Source organism: Talpa occidentalis, unplaced genomic scaffold (assembly GCF_014898055.3).
Source record: "Talpa occidentalis isolate TD23 unplaced genomic scaffold, MPIMG_talOcc4v2.1 talOcc4.7, whole genome shotgun sequence".
NCBI classification, from domain to species: Eukaryota; Metazoa; Chordata; class Mammalia; order Eulipotyphla; family Talpidae; genus Talpa; species Talpa occidentalis.
The window spans coordinates 10170680-10188790 of record NW_023605083.1 but is presented as its reverse complement, the minus strand read 5'-3'; the positions used below and the strand labels follow the sequence as shown (position 1 = coordinate 10188790).

General features: G+C 35.8%; 1 protein-coding gene across 3 annotated transcripts in view; it reads left to right on the top strand.

Annotated features, from left to right (window-relative positions):
• FOCAD (focadhesin) overlaps positions 1-18111 on the top strand; it is a 268670-nt gene that overhangs the window by 87280 nt on the left and 163279 nt on the right. For all 3 annotated transcript variants that reach the window (XM_037495054.2, XM_037495055.2, XM_037495056.2), the window contains 2 exons: positions 1530-1732; positions 11000-11257. In XM_037495054.2, the coding sequence (XP_037350951.1) occupies positions 1530-1732; positions 11000-11257 (461 nt within the window). The remainder of the gene's footprint in view (positions 1-1529; positions 1733-10999; positions 11258-18111) is intronic.

Here is an 18111-nt window from a genome sequence, read left to right as displayed (position 1 = left end):
TCACGGTGATGGTTCACGGGTATCTTAGTGGTGGTAATTTTATGGGGACAACACCTGACAGGAGAAATCAAACATTGTACAAAAATGAACAATGATATAAAAATATGTAAATAAATAAATTAAAATAAATATATGAAAGATTAAAAAGAAGTTGAGTTTTCATGTTAAAAGGACAATCATTATATTTTTCTTTTTCCTTTTGACTTATTTCACTGAGCATAATCCCTTCCAGTGCCATCTAAGTTGCTGAGAATGGCATGAGTTTATCTTTTTTGATTGCTGAATAGTATTCCATTGTGTATATATACCATATCTTCTTGATCCAGTCACCTATTTTTGGCATTTGGGTTGTTTCCATATCTTACCTTTTGTAAATAGTGCTGCAATAGACATCAGATGGTTTCACTTATAGGAGAAATATAGGGGAACCAAATAAGAGATCAGGAAAAAATAATAATAATAAATTAAAAAAATTAACAGGTAACTATAAATCAGAGACATTCTGCAGGGGAGGTGGAGGGAGATGGATCAAAATAGGAGAGAGAAGAGCACAAGGGACTGTGGTGATGGTGCACGGGTGAATGGGTGGTGGGAATTTTCCAGGGACTACACCTGAGAAGAGAAAGCAAACATTGTACAAAAATGAACAATGATGTAAAAAAAAAATATATATATATAAATAAATTTCAATTAAAAGAAAAAGACAATCACAATTATAGAAAATGTGTTTGATTGTTAAGTTTGATTATTCATTCTGGTTATTGAACTTTGTGATTCTCTTTACCTGCTTTTTAGTCACCACAACTGAAGGAAGGCCCTGCTTCTTTGTCTCTCTCTTTTTTTTTTAAGATTTATTTATTTATGCATATAAGAACTGGGTTATAGGACAGAGGTAAAGGGGGTGAGAGGATTCACCAGAGACAGTGAGGACCAGAGCAGGCAGATCTGCTGAAATACATTGCTGAGGGGAGCAGTGGGTGAAACAGGACAGGTCTGCAAAGTCATGTGGGTAGCTCCCTGGCTGGGGATGGAACCGATGCCAAATTGACTGGTGATAGCCTGACATGCTGAGACCGAATCCCTGTGCTATCAGAGAGGCCCCTATTCCTGTGTCTCTTAATACAACTTGCAGATTAGTTTGTAAGGGAAGCATTATCACTGGTCTTGTTTTCACTAATCTCAACTCTGGTCTCTGGCTATTTATTGAGGGCAGTAGTAGTACGATCTGCCAGAATGCAAAGACAAAAGTTGAAATTCATATTCATCTAAAAAAGTGGTTTATGCTTTTTGGTATATGATGTGTAGTTTTAAGAGTATCAAGTTTTCCATTGTATTACATTAATGGCTTGTTTTAGATAATAGCTAGTATTTTTGTTTCTTTTAATTTCTGAAAGATAAGACTTATTTCAGTGAAGAGTTTCACCCAGGTATAAAAGGGTAAGAAATGGTTTGAATGTAATTCTTAAATAATGTTTTTGTGTGTGACTATGGCATTGATTTTTAAAAATGTGAATTGTTTTAATGAATAGCCTTGAAGCTCCTCTCCTCTGTAGAAGGTCAGAAAATCCCAAAGTCATCTTTGCTGCTAGTGATGCCGATTCTACAGATACTATCTTCTACTGCTTTGGAAGACTGTATATCATTGGATGAAGAAGGTCCCTCTAGGCAGCAGTTGGCACTAAACCTTTTGGAATTGGTACAGCAGGAAAACTACAGAGACGATCACCAAAAGGTAATGAGCACATTCTTGTTTCTCTTAATTGAGGGTAGAGTGGTAATGTGGGATTTAGGATCTTACAGATACTTCATCAGGAGGTAAGATTATCTTTTTGGGTTTAAACTCTACCTTTGAACTTTACCATTCTGTCAGGCAGTGGTGCAAATGTTAGTATTTTCTTCTGGACCTTAAGAGAGAAAATCTAGTCCCACTGTGAAACAAATTTTGGAAGTGCCGTGTAATATTTTTTCCTCTTTGAGTTTCCAGTATATATTAGTGGTTAAAGGTCTTGAGGGACTTACAGAAAAGGAGCTCATTCTTTTAACCTAGTTCTTCAACGTATTTAATCATGGCATCCTTTTTTACTTGTCCTACTTTTTAATAAATGCAGCGTATTGCTACATTTGGGACAGTCCAAGCTGGGAAATCCCATCAAATGCCCTGAGGTCCTGGAATCTGTAATAACCAAGACTTCATTTTTAGAAGATGACACCTTACACCTTACTCCCTGGCATAATGGCTCTTGATGTCTCCTGTGTATGCTCTACTCTGCTGCCTTCAGCTGGAGGATAGCAGCCTTTCCCTCCCATTCCTGTTCCAATGTAAGACATACTCCATTTTAGTGTGTGGGTTTCATTTTTCCTTTTACACTAATGTAGAAGTATTTTCAATGTCTGGTTAGTGACTGAGTTCTGGGCCTCCTCTTGCCAGATTCATTCTTTTTGAGTATTTTGAGTTTTACTTTCTGTAAAATAGAGTGTAACTTCCCCACTACCACTTCTATGGAGATCGAATGAGTCTTAAATAAGATAAAAATGAAACATCTAAGTTTCCATGGAGAGATTCTAGAGGCACAGTTGCATCATCTGCAAAGCCAGTGATACCTTTAACCACATATTGTCAATATTCTAGCAGCCAAAATACAAAGTGCTATTATTCTTTGTTTGAGCCTGCCTCTAGGCAAAGTAGCCTCTAGGCAAATTGAATGTATACCATAGCTTCTTAAATTCTAATTGACTAACATTTTAAAATTTGAAATAAGTAATTGATTTGCATTGTGAAAATTGTTTTGCATTTTGTACTTCCTAAGAGAGTACAAAATGTGGCCAAAATTTCCTAATAGGCGTTTACCTTCCTTCTTGCTTAGGCCATGTAGAACAATGCTTAGATTCCGAGTGGGGATGAGGGCGGACCAGGATGTACTATGTCTCAGTTCTCTTTCTTCAAATCACAAGTGGTATTTACTGTGAATCATCCTACCCCTAATGTGTAAGTACTCAGCTTACTATTTGCTCAGGTGTGTGTGAGAATCCTAGCCACATTCACAGCTGGACTTTCCTCTTGAGCAACTGGTGTATAGAGTGAAAGGAGGAATCTTAGATACTCTTCTGGTGATATTGTGCTGCCTTAATGAGGCTTTGAGTAGACGTGATCACCCTTTAAAAAATTTAAGCCATAGTTCACTGCTAGATTTTCTTCTGGACCTGTCCAGGACTCTATCTGCTAAACATACCTATGAATTTAACATGCTCCAGAGACTCCACATCTCTTCCTAAATCTTTGCTTTTGCACAAAATGCCCTAGTGTCTTCTTTGCCTATTCATTCATTCTGATCTATTCATTCTTCAAGAATCCAGACAAATGTTTTCAGCCTCCCTGGGTCAGAATTCATTATTCACTCTTCTCTGTGTCACCAGCATTTTTAGCATTTCTTAATTGTGTTGTCTTAATTTAAGGAGTGCATATTTGTACTTCCAGCAATGCTATGAGCTGAGCTCATTGAGGGAAAGAATCTTGGCCTTTTTCATGCTCTGTCTTTATTTCCTAATGTTAATCCTAACTAATGTTAATATTTAAATTGGAACAATTGTGGAACTTAGATGTTTTCTACCAGAGGTTCTTTTATCTTTTTTTTACAGCTGATCATGGGTGAGGAAATTAAAAATATTTTAGCCAGTTGCTAAATTGAATATTCTATTATTACTGACATACTAAAGGAAATAGGTTGGCATTTTAGCTTTATTTATTTTGCATCCTCAGTACCTGACCAATTATTTACCACATGGTAGATATTCATGAGGAAGAAATATACCTGATAAGATTATAGAAGATCATTTTACCATCTTGATTTATTATATAAAGACCTTTGTGTAAAAACCACAGATTTTTTTTTAGGAGTGGTGATTTTGACTTAGAATAGTTGGTTTAGAACTAGCATGATTTTTCAGAAGCACAATTCATCTCATGAATGAAAACAAAAATAAATATCCCGTATCAAGCAATCTGTATTACCTGTTTATTTCTGAAGTGTGGATAACCAGAAACTAAAACTTTTTAACTTCTTCCCATTTCTAAGAATTTAAAAATGTAAGGTATGAAACCATGCTTCCATCTCTTTAAAATAACAAAGGGCAGACAAAATCAAACCAAAAACAAACCATGTAAATCTGACTGTAAAATTAAGGCTACCAGAGGGGTGTGGGTGGGTGGGAAGGTTGGGGAGCTAAGTAGGGAGGGGGCCTAATGGACCATGGTAGGAGATTGTGGGGTTCCTGGGTGGTAGATGTGGTATGATAACAATCATCTGAAAAGTTATGGACCTATCCCTCTGAATCATATATGATGTATACCAACATCACCTCAGTAAAATATAATACAATTAAAAAAAAAGTATTTTAACATCAAATTAATGAGTAAATTTTTTTTCTTTTTTAGTGGTTTGTGGCAAAGATAATTCTTTTCTATTGGGCTATCAAAAGTGATATTTAAGCCACCTGTTTGTAGTCTCCTAGGTAAAAAAACAAAACAAAACATTAGTTGCACCTTCTAAAGTGCTTGAAAATTCTTGCTCCCTGCCAGAAGTGGTGGGTGGGGTGTAAGTGCCAGTGCATGAGCCAGGGCCCAGTCAAGAGAGAGAAAAGCAAACTGGCAATTTGAATGAAGAAAAACTTAACACAAAGAATTATTAACTAGTAAAGAGTGTTTAATTATTAAACTTGTAAAAAGATGCTGTTAGGATTATTGCAATACTAAATGGGAATTTATAGTTTGCAGCTACAAGTTCTGGGAGACTGTGCAAGGAAGGAACTGAGGAACTAGGAGACTGTTCCCCACTCAAGGTTGAGGTAGATTTTCTTGGAAAGAATTTGGTTAATGCCTGCTTGTTGATGAAGTGTGCTGGGGGTGCTGCTGGCCAGAGCTGGTCTGAAGGAAACCATCCCTGGGGGGTGAGTGGCCTGGAATTGGTAGAGCTGGTTCAGGAATCCAGGCCTCCTGCTTGCCCCTCACAACCACGGTAGAAACATCAAAGGAGCTCACAGGAACCTGACGAAAGACCATTCTTCTCCTGTGCCTTGTACTCTCCCATGCCCTCTGTTAACAGCCAGAGGGCAAAAGAAATGTTGACCAAGTACAGGTGTGGGATCACAAAGCAGAACAAAGAAGTGTGTATTTGGAGCTGAGAAGTAATACAATGATTGCTGGCATAGCCAATAACACAGAATCAGAAAAGCATTTTTGGAGAGAAGTTAGGGTGGATAGGTGAAATGCAGTGAGTTGACTTAAAAGTTAAATTCTTCAATTATACAGCAGGGTAAAGTTCATCTCTATAACAGCTTTAGTCAACCGAAAGATTTAGAGACATCTTGACTGAGTTAGAGTCTATCATATGTTTAGTCTTTGAATTTTTTTGATAAAGTACTTTATTCAAACTTAAACTATCAGGTACTTTATTGCCTGGTCATAAAGCAGTGCAAGTAGGTTTTATTCAAAGTTGCTTTGAAGTAATATATAGTAAACAAAAAACATTTTTGAATACTTGTCTCAGAAAAAAAATCACAAGATTTACAATAGTCATTGTCGATTATAGCTAAAATCAACATTTTATCAAGCATTTGCTCTATATCAGAAGTAAGTTTTTTTTGCTGTTGTTTCTTTTTCCAGCTGTGTGCCTTGGTCTAATAAATGAGCTTCTCTAGGCCCTGAAAAAGGGGGCAACAAAGTACCTACTTTATAAGATTACTTACTCAACACTTGTGATGTGCAGTCTCCATTCTGTGTGCTTTGATGTATATATTAAATCATTTAATTTTGCCCCAAATTGTTTGACTTGGGTAATATTATTGGTCTCGGTTACTGATGAGAAAACCAAGGCATGGAAAAGATAAATGACTTATTCAGGTTCATTCAGTGAGAAATGATTTTTTTTTTTAATTAGACTTATTGATAAATGATTCATGTACATTCACTTTACTCAAAGTATACAACTCAGGGCCTCCCTGGTGGTGCAAGGGATTAAGACACAACCTATGAAGCTATCTGCAGCCACTGCAGCCCCAGCCAGGGAGCAACCCACATGGTGCGGCAGACCTCTCCTGACTCGCCTGCTGCTCCCCTCAGCAGTGTATTTCTGTCCATCTGCCTGTTATGCTCCCCACTCTTCTGGTGAATCCTCTCACCCCCCATACCTCTGGCCTACACCCCAGTTCTTGTATGCAACAGTAAATAAATCTATAAAAAAAAAAACAACAAAGTATACAACTCAATGGCTTTTTACTATATTTAGTTATATATCACCACAGTCTATTTTGAACATTTTTATTACTCCAGAGTGAAACTGGATACCTCTTAGTTGTTACTCCACAGTCTTCCCATTTCCCCTCCCCCTGCCACCCAGCCTACTGGCCTCTAATCTATACTCTGACTCTAAAGATTTGTTTTTTCTGGATATTTCATATAAATGAAATTATATGCTATATGGTTCTTGAATATTTACTTTTTTTCACTTAGCATAATATTTTCAAAATTCACCCATTTTGTAGCATGTTTCAGCACTTATTTTATGGCCTAATGATATTCCATTTTTTGCATACAGCATGTTTTATTTTTGATCTGTTGATGAGCATTTGGGTTGTTTTCAGTTTTTGGCTATTATGATTAATGCTGCTAGGAATATTCCTGTACAAGTTTTTGTATGGACCTATGTTTTCATTTCTCTTGTGTGGAATCTAGGAGTGGAATTGCTAGATCATATAATAACTGCATGTTTAAGAGATGGAGGAGCTGCCAGATTGTTTTCCATATGGCCTGTAATATTTTATATTCCCATCAGCAGCATAAAAGTTCCAATGTTGCCATGTTCTTGCCAACATTTGTTACTGTCTTTTGCATTATAGACATTCTAGTGGGTGTGAAGTGGTATTTTATTTGGTTTTGATTTGCATTTTCCTGGTATTATATTACTCATTATACGAATGGTTATTGTGGTTTGAGAGGTTCATTAACTTGGGGTTATACAGGTAGTGATGGGTTAAAGTTGAAATTCAGATTCTGGCTGTTTGATTGTAGACCCTGCATTCTATCCCCTTCACTTTGATATTTTTTATCTTTTTTTGCACAATAATTTATTGTCTTTGTGCTTAACTTAGGAATAAACAATTTCACATTTATAGGGAAACAATAAATCAGTAGTAATTTGATGTAACAACTTTTGAAAACTTTGGTTTGAAGTTAAGAGGTATTAGTTCTATATCTTGGCTTTTTTTTAAAAATTTTTTTAAAGATTTATTTATGCATACAAGAACCAGGTTACAGGCCAGAGGCTCAGGAGGGTGAGAGGATTTACCAGAGACAGAGTGGGGAGCAGAACAGGCAGACTGACCAAAGTACGCTGCTGAGGGGAGCAGTGGGCGAGTCAGAAGAGGTCTGCTGCGCCATGTGGGTAGCTCCCTGGCCAGTAATCGAACTCGTGCTGCAGTGGCTGTGAATAGCTACATAGGTAGTGTTTTAACCCCTTGCGCTACCAGAGAGGCCCTAGATCTTGGCTTTCTATGTCTGATGAATGACTTAGTATTGAGAATGGTGTAGGTTCTCTTGGGTGATAGTCAACTAATCTCAAGTCTCTTAGCTCTTGAATAGACTCTTCACAGAAGACATAAAAGAAAAACTCTTTGAGGCTTTGTCTATTCCATTCCTCTGCTTCCGGTTTGGGGAGTGGTTAAATTCCTTCTAGAGAAACCTATCTTACTTCTAAGTATCTCCGGTTTGAGTGTCCATGTCTCCTTCCTGACAAAATGGCCTTATGTTTTTTGTTTTTGTTTTTGTTTTTGTGGGACCCTCGCGGGTGGCCAGGGATGGAACTGGCGTTGCAACCCAGCACTCAACCACTGCGCCACAAGGAGAGGCCTGAAATGGCCTAATGTTAAGCCTGCTTTAGTCACTATTTTGGATGAGTGTTATTTAACAAAAATTTATGTATTTTACCTCTTTTTCACACTTCTTTAGATAAAGTACTATTATATATCTGTCTTATTGATTTGTAATATTCCTGAACATTTTTATGAAAAACTTTTTAGATTCCCAAATCCTACATCTGTAGATGTTCCTTAACTGTTTATTCACTTATTTTTCACTTTCTTATTATTTTATTGAGAACTAACACAAACCTCTCTTTTATTTTTAAACACCCATTTTCTCCTCTATGACACAGACCCTAGGAGCACTTTCACAGGTCCTCTTGACGCAGTGGGGCCAGGATTTGGTAGCTGGTGCTGGGAGAAAAATCCTGGGATTGTGCCAGCATCAGCTGTTACTCAATGGGACAGAGACTGTTCTGTGACCTCTTATTCATTATGCCATTCTCCTGCTGCTTTAACCTTAGGCAGACAAACAAACAAACAAGCAAAGAACAGAACCTAAACCTGGATATAATACTTCATGTAAAGTGGGATTGCTTTTCCATTTCAATAAGTTTATTTTTACATGTTTCTGTAATGTTTTTACATTTGATTCAATTTATGGTACATACTGAATTACAATTATTTTCTCATTTCCATCAGTTCCATTTTTCTTTCCTCACGATGACAGGAATAATATGTCTTTGTATTTAGGCAGGCACTATGCTAGGTGCTTTATAGATATTGCCTCATAACCCATCTTAATAATTATGACAGGCAGGTAGTCATTACTTCCATTTTACTAGTGAAGAAAGTAAGGCTTGGAGAGATTGTGTAACAGTTAATAGATGGCATGATTGTGCTGAAATCCTGGTCTTTTATTTTATTTTATTTTTTTTTAAAGATTTATTTATTTATTTATATAAGCACTGGGTACAGTCAGAAGCGCGGGAGGGTGAGAGAATTCACCAGAGCCAGAGCGGAGTGCAGAACAGGCAGAATGACGAAGTACACTGCTGAGGGGAGCAGCGGGCGGCAGGAGAGGTCTGTCGCACCATGTGGGACCCTCACCCAGCGGCCGAGGATTGAACCGGAGCTGCAGAGGCTGCGGGCAGCTTCGCAACCCAGCGCTCAACCACTGCGCCACCGGGGAGGCCCAAAATCCTGGTCTTTTAAACTCACAAATCCAATGTTTTTTGTCATTAGTCAAAGGAAGTTGATTCTAGTCTTTTATGAATTTTATCTTCTTGAGGAAAAAATATTTTTCGAGAATTCAAGCTATGATAAATTTAGATATTATTTAATTTATTTTTTATTTTTTTATTTTTTACATCATTGTTCATTTTTAAACAATATTTGCTTCCCCTCCTCAGGTGTAGTCCCCATAGAGTTTCCTTTACCAGTGCACCCGTGCACTATCACCTCAGTCCCCTGTGCTCCTCCCTCCCTCCTCATTATTTAATTTTTTATTTTATAATTTTTTGAAATAGAGATACATCAAAATTATTCAAAATTATAAAATGATGTGCAATGAATAGTCTCTTCACCCTAATTCTAGTTGTCCAGTTCCCAGACTCTCAAGTGGAAAATGACTATTAGTGATTATTAATGTCTTCTGTGTTTGTCTAAATGGCTTTTCTTACTATATATAAGCAAATGCAAATATCCCCTCCCTCATGCCTTAAAAAAATAATTGGTAAGATTCCAGGCACATTATCTGTATCTTGTATTTTCATGTGGGAAATATTTTTATAGCAATAAATAGCTACTTCATTTTTTTTTACAGTGGCAAATAAATGTTATCTCCATTCTTAAGCATTTACTTGAGATAATTGAACATGTTATGTCCACAGAAAAACTTCTATGTGATATTCATAGCAGCATTATTCATAATAGACAAAAGCAGAAACAGCCCTAATGTCCATTACTTGTTGAATGGATAAGCAAAATATGATATATCCATGCAATGGAGTATTATTTGATCATGAAAAGAAGTATTGATACAAGATACAATGTGGGTGAAACTTGAAAATTCTAACTGAAAGAAGTCAGTCACAAAAAACCACATATTATGTGATTCCTATTACATGGAATGGCCAGAATAGTAGACTAGTGGTTGCTAGGGTCTGAGAGGAATTAGGGCATGAGGAATAACTATAAGAGAGTATGAGTTTTCCTATTGGGGTGATAAAAATGTTCTAAAATGAATAGTGATGATAGTTTCAAGCTATGAATTTCTAAAATCCACCAAGTTGTAAACTTTAAAAGGATGGATTTTATGGTATGTGAATTATATTTTAATAAACTTGTTATTAAAAAATTTTATAAGCTTAACTTTTATAAGATTGCTAATTAGTCTCATCACATTCTAAATGAATTGAATCAATTTATTAGCAGGTAATATATAATGTTTCTTTAATGTCTGTATCATCTCTTGAGTCATTTGCGCACACAGCTCACCTGGCAGAGTTCCGTCCACTCTATCCCTGACTGCACTGCTTTGTTTCTGTGGAGCCGTTACTCAGGTTTACTTAAACATCACTTCTTTGGGTGTCATTTCAATGTAAAGCGTCAGGCTACTTTCTATTGCAGAAGTGATTCACAATTATTAATGAATTCCTAGACTCTAGGTGAACCAATTCTGTTCCTATAAAAATAGAGTCTGTTACAAAAATGAATTGTCCTCAGTCCAAGTCTGCCATCTGCCCAGGGCTGCCTCTTACTGGGACCTGGAACTGAGCAAATAGAGTGTTTTTCTATCTTCCCTTTTCATTTGTAAATACTTTCTCTGTGATAATGGCTTTTTCCAAACTAGTGACTTGGGAGGTTGTATATTGATCCATGTTTTTCTCTTAGCAAGAAGAGATAATAAATTTCAGTCATGAAAAAATTCTAGAGTTCCACCTAACAACTACTATATTTTCTCTCTTCTACTGTTAAATCATGTGTGTGCTGAGTGGTTTGGGGTAAGAACTGAAAACTTTGTATTTATTCTGTTGAATTGATATCTTGGACAATAAAATACAAAAAGCAAAAGAATGTTGAAAATACATATCTGACAGATCGGCTTTTCTCATAGATTCCTACCTTTTTGTGTAATATTTTTCAGCTCTCCTGTAAGTTTGCATTCCCTATAACCAGCATGTATGGTTCAATATTTACAACCTGGAGGATCTTTGAAGTCATGAGAGAAGGGTCTGCAGCAAGTGACTGGTTGGCTTCAGTGGAGTCTTTGCTCCCCATTACTACAGAGATCCCTATGCATGTTTTTCTCCTGCTGGCTCACCTCCTTGTTGAAGATAAAGGACAAAATCTTCAACAGATACTGAAGGTCACTACAAAATTAGCCCAAGCAGATTCCTCTCAGGTAAGGAGGAAAATAATAGAACAGTAGTGGGGGTAAAATTTAATTATCCATATTGTATATTGTTTGGTGTTTTTCTCAAAGTTTAAATTAAGGATTTTTTTTTCTGTCTGTATCTTCCCAATGTATTCTTTTATTCTCATTACTCTGAGTTGATGTATACTTAATGATGCAAATGTTTCTTTAATGAAAGCACTCTTGGCAAAGAAGTCTGATGCTATTCTGGTATTTTTGTTTATTGGTAGATTTGCTAATTTGTAATTCTTTTGTTAGCTCTTGCAACTTATTCCAGATGTATATCCCTTAATTCTAATGTTGATCTCTTAAGGTGGACACACATTAATTAACTCAGGATGGAGATGCCTGTACAGTAGGCATTAATCTCATTTCAACATCTTGCAATTTGATCCTATTTTCATTCAATCATTTAATAAATTTAAAAATATCGGTCCTCACTATATAGGGTACTTGATCAATATGCTGGAATGTGAGGATAAACAATCATTCTTTCTACCTGCTCAGAAATTAGAGTTTAATGAGGTAACAGTCAGACATAGAAAAGAGTACTTCCTCCCTCTTTTAAACTAACCATGTATTTCATATAATAATCTGTAATTTTTTTCCATTAAATTGAATCTCTAGAATGCACTTTCTGTGAAGGGGTTTCCACCTAGGTATTTCTTTTTGATCTTCTGTGTTTTAGTATCTATGCTTGTTTCTTTTCAAGCATGGTAAAAAAAAAAGTTCCTTTGGAAAGGAATTTGGTGGTGAAGATGAGAGAAATGTTTCTTTAAGATATGAAGTAATATATCTGAAATTCCTTTTTGTCTGTAGCTTGCCCTGCTCATTCTTTTTTGTTTAGTAAACAACTTTTATATTAACAAAGTTTGGCCGCTGACCAAATATCTTCTAGTCTTATTCTGCCAGTGAATCTGTAATATATTGTGTCTTTGTCTTATGGTATATGTGTAATATGAATCATTTTGACTTCTGACTTCATCTCCCCCTTCATCTTCTGAAATAGTCTGACTTCTATTGAATGTTTTCTTTCAGTGTATTGACACCTTGTGGGATAATCTCTTTATAATATTTAATGAACAGATTATGCCCGGAGATAAAGAAGTCCTTTGGTAGCTTACCTGATCTGTGTATTCCACTAGAGTAAAACATTAATCAATATATGTATTTATTCCTTTGAAATTCCAGGGTGATACTTCCCCTTATAAGCAACAGAAACCCACCTTGTCTTAGGCAGTTTTTATTAGCTCTAAAATCTAGAATAACCATAGGCTACATTGTGTATTTACTGTACAGTTCTTTCTTTTCTCTATGAATTGGCTGAAAGTCCAAAACCTTATAACCTTATATTTACAATCCAGAAGAGAGTTGTAGAGATATTTGACTTGACTTTGCTTGGGTCATATGCCCACACAGAGTTAACCATAATGTCAGGATAATGGGCACTTTAATTAGCCATTCTGGGTAGAATGGAGGTTGGTGAAGTGGCAGCACCCTGAAATTTTCTCTATACCACCAGGATCAGGAGAAATGAAGATGGAATGATTCCCTAGTGGAGAAATAGTTTTCTGGTAATGAAAGAGGAAGTTTGCTAAATGAGCCAAGAAAAAACAATGTACAGGAGAATTTCTATTTTACTGTTTTGGGGACACTGAAATGCTATAAATTTATTTCAGGTATGCCAAAATATGATCCCTTTCTCAAGTCTCAGGCAACCAGGTAGTTATCTAAGCTCAGAGTGCCCAAAGTCCTTGGCAGGAGTCTCTGGCTACCTGGATCTTATTTATCCCAATTTTCTTGTGAATATCATTTTCCATGTGTACCTTGAAATGGAAAAAGTTGGAGAGCACTATAGTGGCCATCCAGATTCACTTATTTATTTAATAAATATTTATGAAGAAGTAGTGCTAGGACTATCTGGTGGCGCAGCAGGTTGAGCGCAGCATCGTGGAGCTGGCCGCAGCCTCTGCAGCACCGGTTCAATTCCCAGCAGGCCAAGGAGATACCACATGGCGTGGCAGACCTCTCCTGCCTTGCCCGCTGCTCCCCTCAGCAGTGCTTTCATCCATCTGCCTGTTCTGCTCCCTGCTCTTTATCTGGTGAATCCTCTCAGCCTCCCATGCCTCTGACCTGTACCCCAGCTCTTGTATAAATAAATAAAAATCTTAAAAAAAAAGAAGCAGTGCTATAAATTAAAGTCAGTATTGTGCACTCATGTTGATTACTTCTGGGATGGTTTTGAAAGAAATGAGAAAAAACACCCAGTGTAATTGTGTTAAAATGAATGGTAGTTTTTTAAATATGTGCCATTCTCACTGGTGTAAGATGGTATCTCATTGTAGTTTTGATTTGCATTTCCCTGATTACAAGTGATGTTGAACATTTTTTCATATGCCTGTTGGCCATTTGCACTTCCTCTTTGGAGAAGTTTCTTTTTAGCTCTTCTGCTAAAAACCTCTTTAATTTGATCCTATCTTCATTCAATCATTTAATAAATTTAAAAATATTGGGTTACTTACTTTGTTTTTGTTGAGTCTTATCAGCTCTTTGTAGATTTTTGTGACCAGTCCCTTATCATATGGGTGGTGGGAATTTTACAGGGACTATAAGCAAGCTGAAAATGTATACATTGTACAAAAAAGAAAAACGATGTAAAAAATATATAAAATAATTTTAAAAAATTTAAAAAAAGAATGGTATTGTGAAATGTTGAAAGACAGTTATCCAAATTCTTATAGCAGCAAAGGCAATATTATTAATAAAAATTTAGAAGTGAAGTTATTTAAGTTTTTTGAAAAGGATAATAAAAGTGTCTTAGAAGTAGGGAGTAGTTTTTTCCCCTCTCACTTTTCTTATGAAGTGATCAGATCATATCTTCTGATTTCAATAACCTTTAGTAAAAGGTAAAAGAGCCAAAAGGAGAATGAATATTTTGCAAAAGCAAGGTTTCTAATTGCGCCTGATGCTTGGAGTAGTTTCAGCTGAGATAAGTTAGTGTTGGACTCTATTATTTGTGGAGTGTTTTCTTTTTCACTAAGTTGACAAGACCACCTGCAACGTATTCACCTTTTTTGCATCTATTTTCACCTAATAGAAAGAAGTTCCATTATTTGCAAGCAATTGTTGGTTCAGGTTCATGGGGGACTAGATAGTAAAGAAAAATCTTACTACTATAAACAGAAGCTAAGTAAATAAGTAATAAGATAAGGAATTTTGAGGCTGCTGTTCACTGGTTTTGGTGGTTGCTTTCACCTACTCCTGGCCTGCAGTATGCTTATCTAAGTAATGTGTTTGTGTGATTTATTGTAACATTCCTACTCTAAGATCTAGAGAAAAAAATAGTTGAGAATTTCAAAGAGATGTGCTATATATGAAGTGTGTTTTTATATTATTGTTATGAGCTCTAAGTTATTGATAAAAATTATTTTTGGTGGTACTAATTAATAGCAACAAATTGTCAACTAGGAATGTTTTATTTGTGTTAATAATGGTAAGAAATTTGCTTTTTAAAAAATTTAGTTGTTACTTCTCACTTGTATATTTTAATGGATTTCCCTTCCCCAGTGAGTTTTCATCCTGAGTCTCTTCCCTAGTTCCCTTGGGGCCTGTGTTTTCTATTAGGTTTAATACATGTAGGACCATGGAAGACTATGAAACTAAGTAGCCTGAAGGAACTTGCCTTGTGAGTACAATTTTAGAGTTAAATGGATACAGATGATGATATTAAAATAACTAGTTAATTCCATAAAGCCAAGCAATAAATCAACACTGGAAAAAATAGTAAGAAACTTATATTTCTATATCTAGAAATACTGTCAACAGTTACTAAGAATCCTTTCTACACAGTCATCATAAGACTTACTTTACAGATGATAAAGTCCAGGTCAGACAGTGCTTAGTAAAAGTTAAGTGTCTTTTACATTCCTGAAGAGAATGTGTTAAAGTGTTCTGGGGAGAGATCCAAGAATGAGCATCGTGTGTGAATTCCTGTGGAAGTCTTGGAAGTTTTGAACACATTGATTTAGTTTAGAGAGAGGTTTTCATATCATAGTCTGTGCTTATAATAAATGGGAGTGCCATCTATTTCCTTAATTAGTGTTTTTTTTTTTTTTTTTCTTCTGGAATAGTAGTTGATTCATGTGCTTTTTGGCTATGTTTATATATAACAGTTCCTGCCTTTCTGTTACTGTGAGTAATGTTATTTTCCCACATTTTGATGTAAATCATATTCAGGCTGCCTCAGAGAGATCTGAATGACAATTGAAGCACATGATTTCATGGCTTAAGTAGAGTAATGTCCAATTGGCTTTATTCTTTCCTCCTCAGAGCTATTTCCTGCCTCTGTGATTTGTGTAGGACCTGGTGTGAAATCAGTGGTAGTGAGTATTAAGTATGGGTTGTTTACGGAGTTAATTAAGGAGTAATGTGGCTCTCAGGCCTAAATGAGGACACTTTCCGAAGTTTTTAATGACTGACTTTTTAAAGGATAATATCAAATCTTGTTTTGAACCCTTCACCCATGGTTGACCAATCTGTAAAGCGTGATTGTGGACAGTTTGGAAATGTCTGAGACTGATAAAACCTCCTTAAGGAGAGGTTAATAATTCTCAATCAGCGAGTGTTGGTTCACTGCCTATGTCTCCATGCATGTGAGCCCAGCACACTGAATTCTCACTTGTTAAAAATCACATCTGACTCTGTGTCTCTAATACATACTTCACATAAGGTGGTAACACTGGTTCTGTACCATTTTCCTCAACCCATTCCATATACAAGATTTTATCTTCTAAGACTCAACTGAAAACCTTCCATTCCCTGTTAAGTTTTATGTTTAGTTCTTTACCAACTCTGATCTCGGCTTCTGGTAATATCCTACCCAGTTTCCTTCTGGAAGCTTCAGGTAAACTTTTGTATGCCTGGGATTACTCTCACCAATCCCCCACAGTGTTTCTCTGGCCCCTGGTTCCTTGTGAAGAAACCTCTTAAAACCTTGTCTAATATGTTTAGTTAGCTTTAATATATTAACAACTAATTATTTTAATTGCTAAATAATTATTTACTATATTGAATATGTAATCATGATTATAATTATTTATTACATTAGCTCTATTACTCTATATCTGTTGGTATTGAAATTTCTCCATCTGATGCATTAAACCCCAGAGGCTAATAGGAATGTTGAAGGAAGCTATTTTTCATTTAACTCTATGATTCTACAGAAACTCTATAGGAGTTATTAGATACTTAATACAATGTTTTTTATAAATATATGTAGGGAGACTATCTGACAAAGATTATATTCTTTTTTGGAAATCAAGACTACATGTTAGTGGATTTAAAACCTGACAAAGCATTTTCTACCTGTGTTTCTATTTATTTTGTTAAGAGTTATGGTGAGATTAAATTCTTGGACATCTAAACTGAACATTAACCGTAATGATTAGTAATTTTTAGATAGACCCAGATGGTTTAAAATAAAATTTTAGAATAGCTCAGTGTCTCAACTTCAATAATCTAATTCTAAATACTATGTATAAGGTATATTAATTTCTTTTTAAATGATTTCTAAAATGAATTATGTCAAAGAGGAAACATTTATAAGCATCAGCTTTTAGAAAACTACAAATTCCTTTCTTAACATCTGCTTCCATTGAACATGACTGTCTAGCTGCTCATCCTTGCCTGGTACCTGGTGCAGATATGCTGCCATCTGCTTGGAGATACTGTCACATGATCACTCCCTGTACTGGTAGGGTATCCTGCCGACCCACTTTGAACCTGTCCTGCCTTAGAACTTGGAGAGTTTACAGTTGTAGATGCGTTAAGCCAGTTCTTTACTGAGGACAACTAACAGATCAGTGAGTGGAAGCAAAGCCAAAAGTGGATTCCCTCTGTGTTGGCCTTTGGCTTACTTTGAAAGAGTGATTTATTGTGTATTAGTATTGAAAAAACTGACTTCCCAGTTGGAAAAAATAAAAGTAGATACATTCTTCTGCAAAAAAAAAAAAAACAAAAACAAAAAAACCCACACACACAAAAAAAAAACCTCACCTCCACTGATGAACCTAACAATTGAGTGTTCAAAACCCTTGATGCTTGTCTACTTTTCTCTTCTTTAGAAGTAGACAGAGGTGGAGTTTTGTTTTGGTTTTTTTTTTTTTTTTGCTTGTTTTCATTTTGTTTTGTTTTTGCTTCACATTTTACAATACTAGTTCTTTTAACATTTTGATTAAGTCTAGCTTAATGAGGACAATTGAAATCTTTGATAATGTTATTTTATCCTTTAATATTTTCAAGGCATAATTTTTTCCATTTGTGAAAGTGTACATTTGTTGAGCCATTTGAAATCACTGTGTGACTAGGTTCATGGTCCACAACTTTCTGGTCTTTTAAAATCATATGTTATCAAATAGCAAAAGTTGACTTTCAGGGCAGAATCCTGTGACAGTGCTACTCCAGGTCATAAGCCATATTTTAACATAGGAAATGAATAAGAAATGTGTGAAATTTAATGGTCTGTAAGTTACTGCTGTGAGAAAAAGAGAAAATATATTCTATAAAAGAGGTTGCACAAAGAGTCTTTGGACACTTTGCACTCTGTTCTATTGTCATTGAATTCTATGAATTGCTACCCCCTGAAGTCAGTCTGCTTCCTGTGTTCTTCACACCAGCAAAAAGAAATCAGAATGTACAGTACTTTTAATAAAGAGCTTTCCAGATAAGAAGTGCTGTACTACTAGCCTCTCGTAACCATAGAATCGATTACGCCCAAAGCAAAATTGGGATGAGTCTGTCAGAATGAAGCAATTAGACAAAGAGAAGCACAGACCAAAATACAA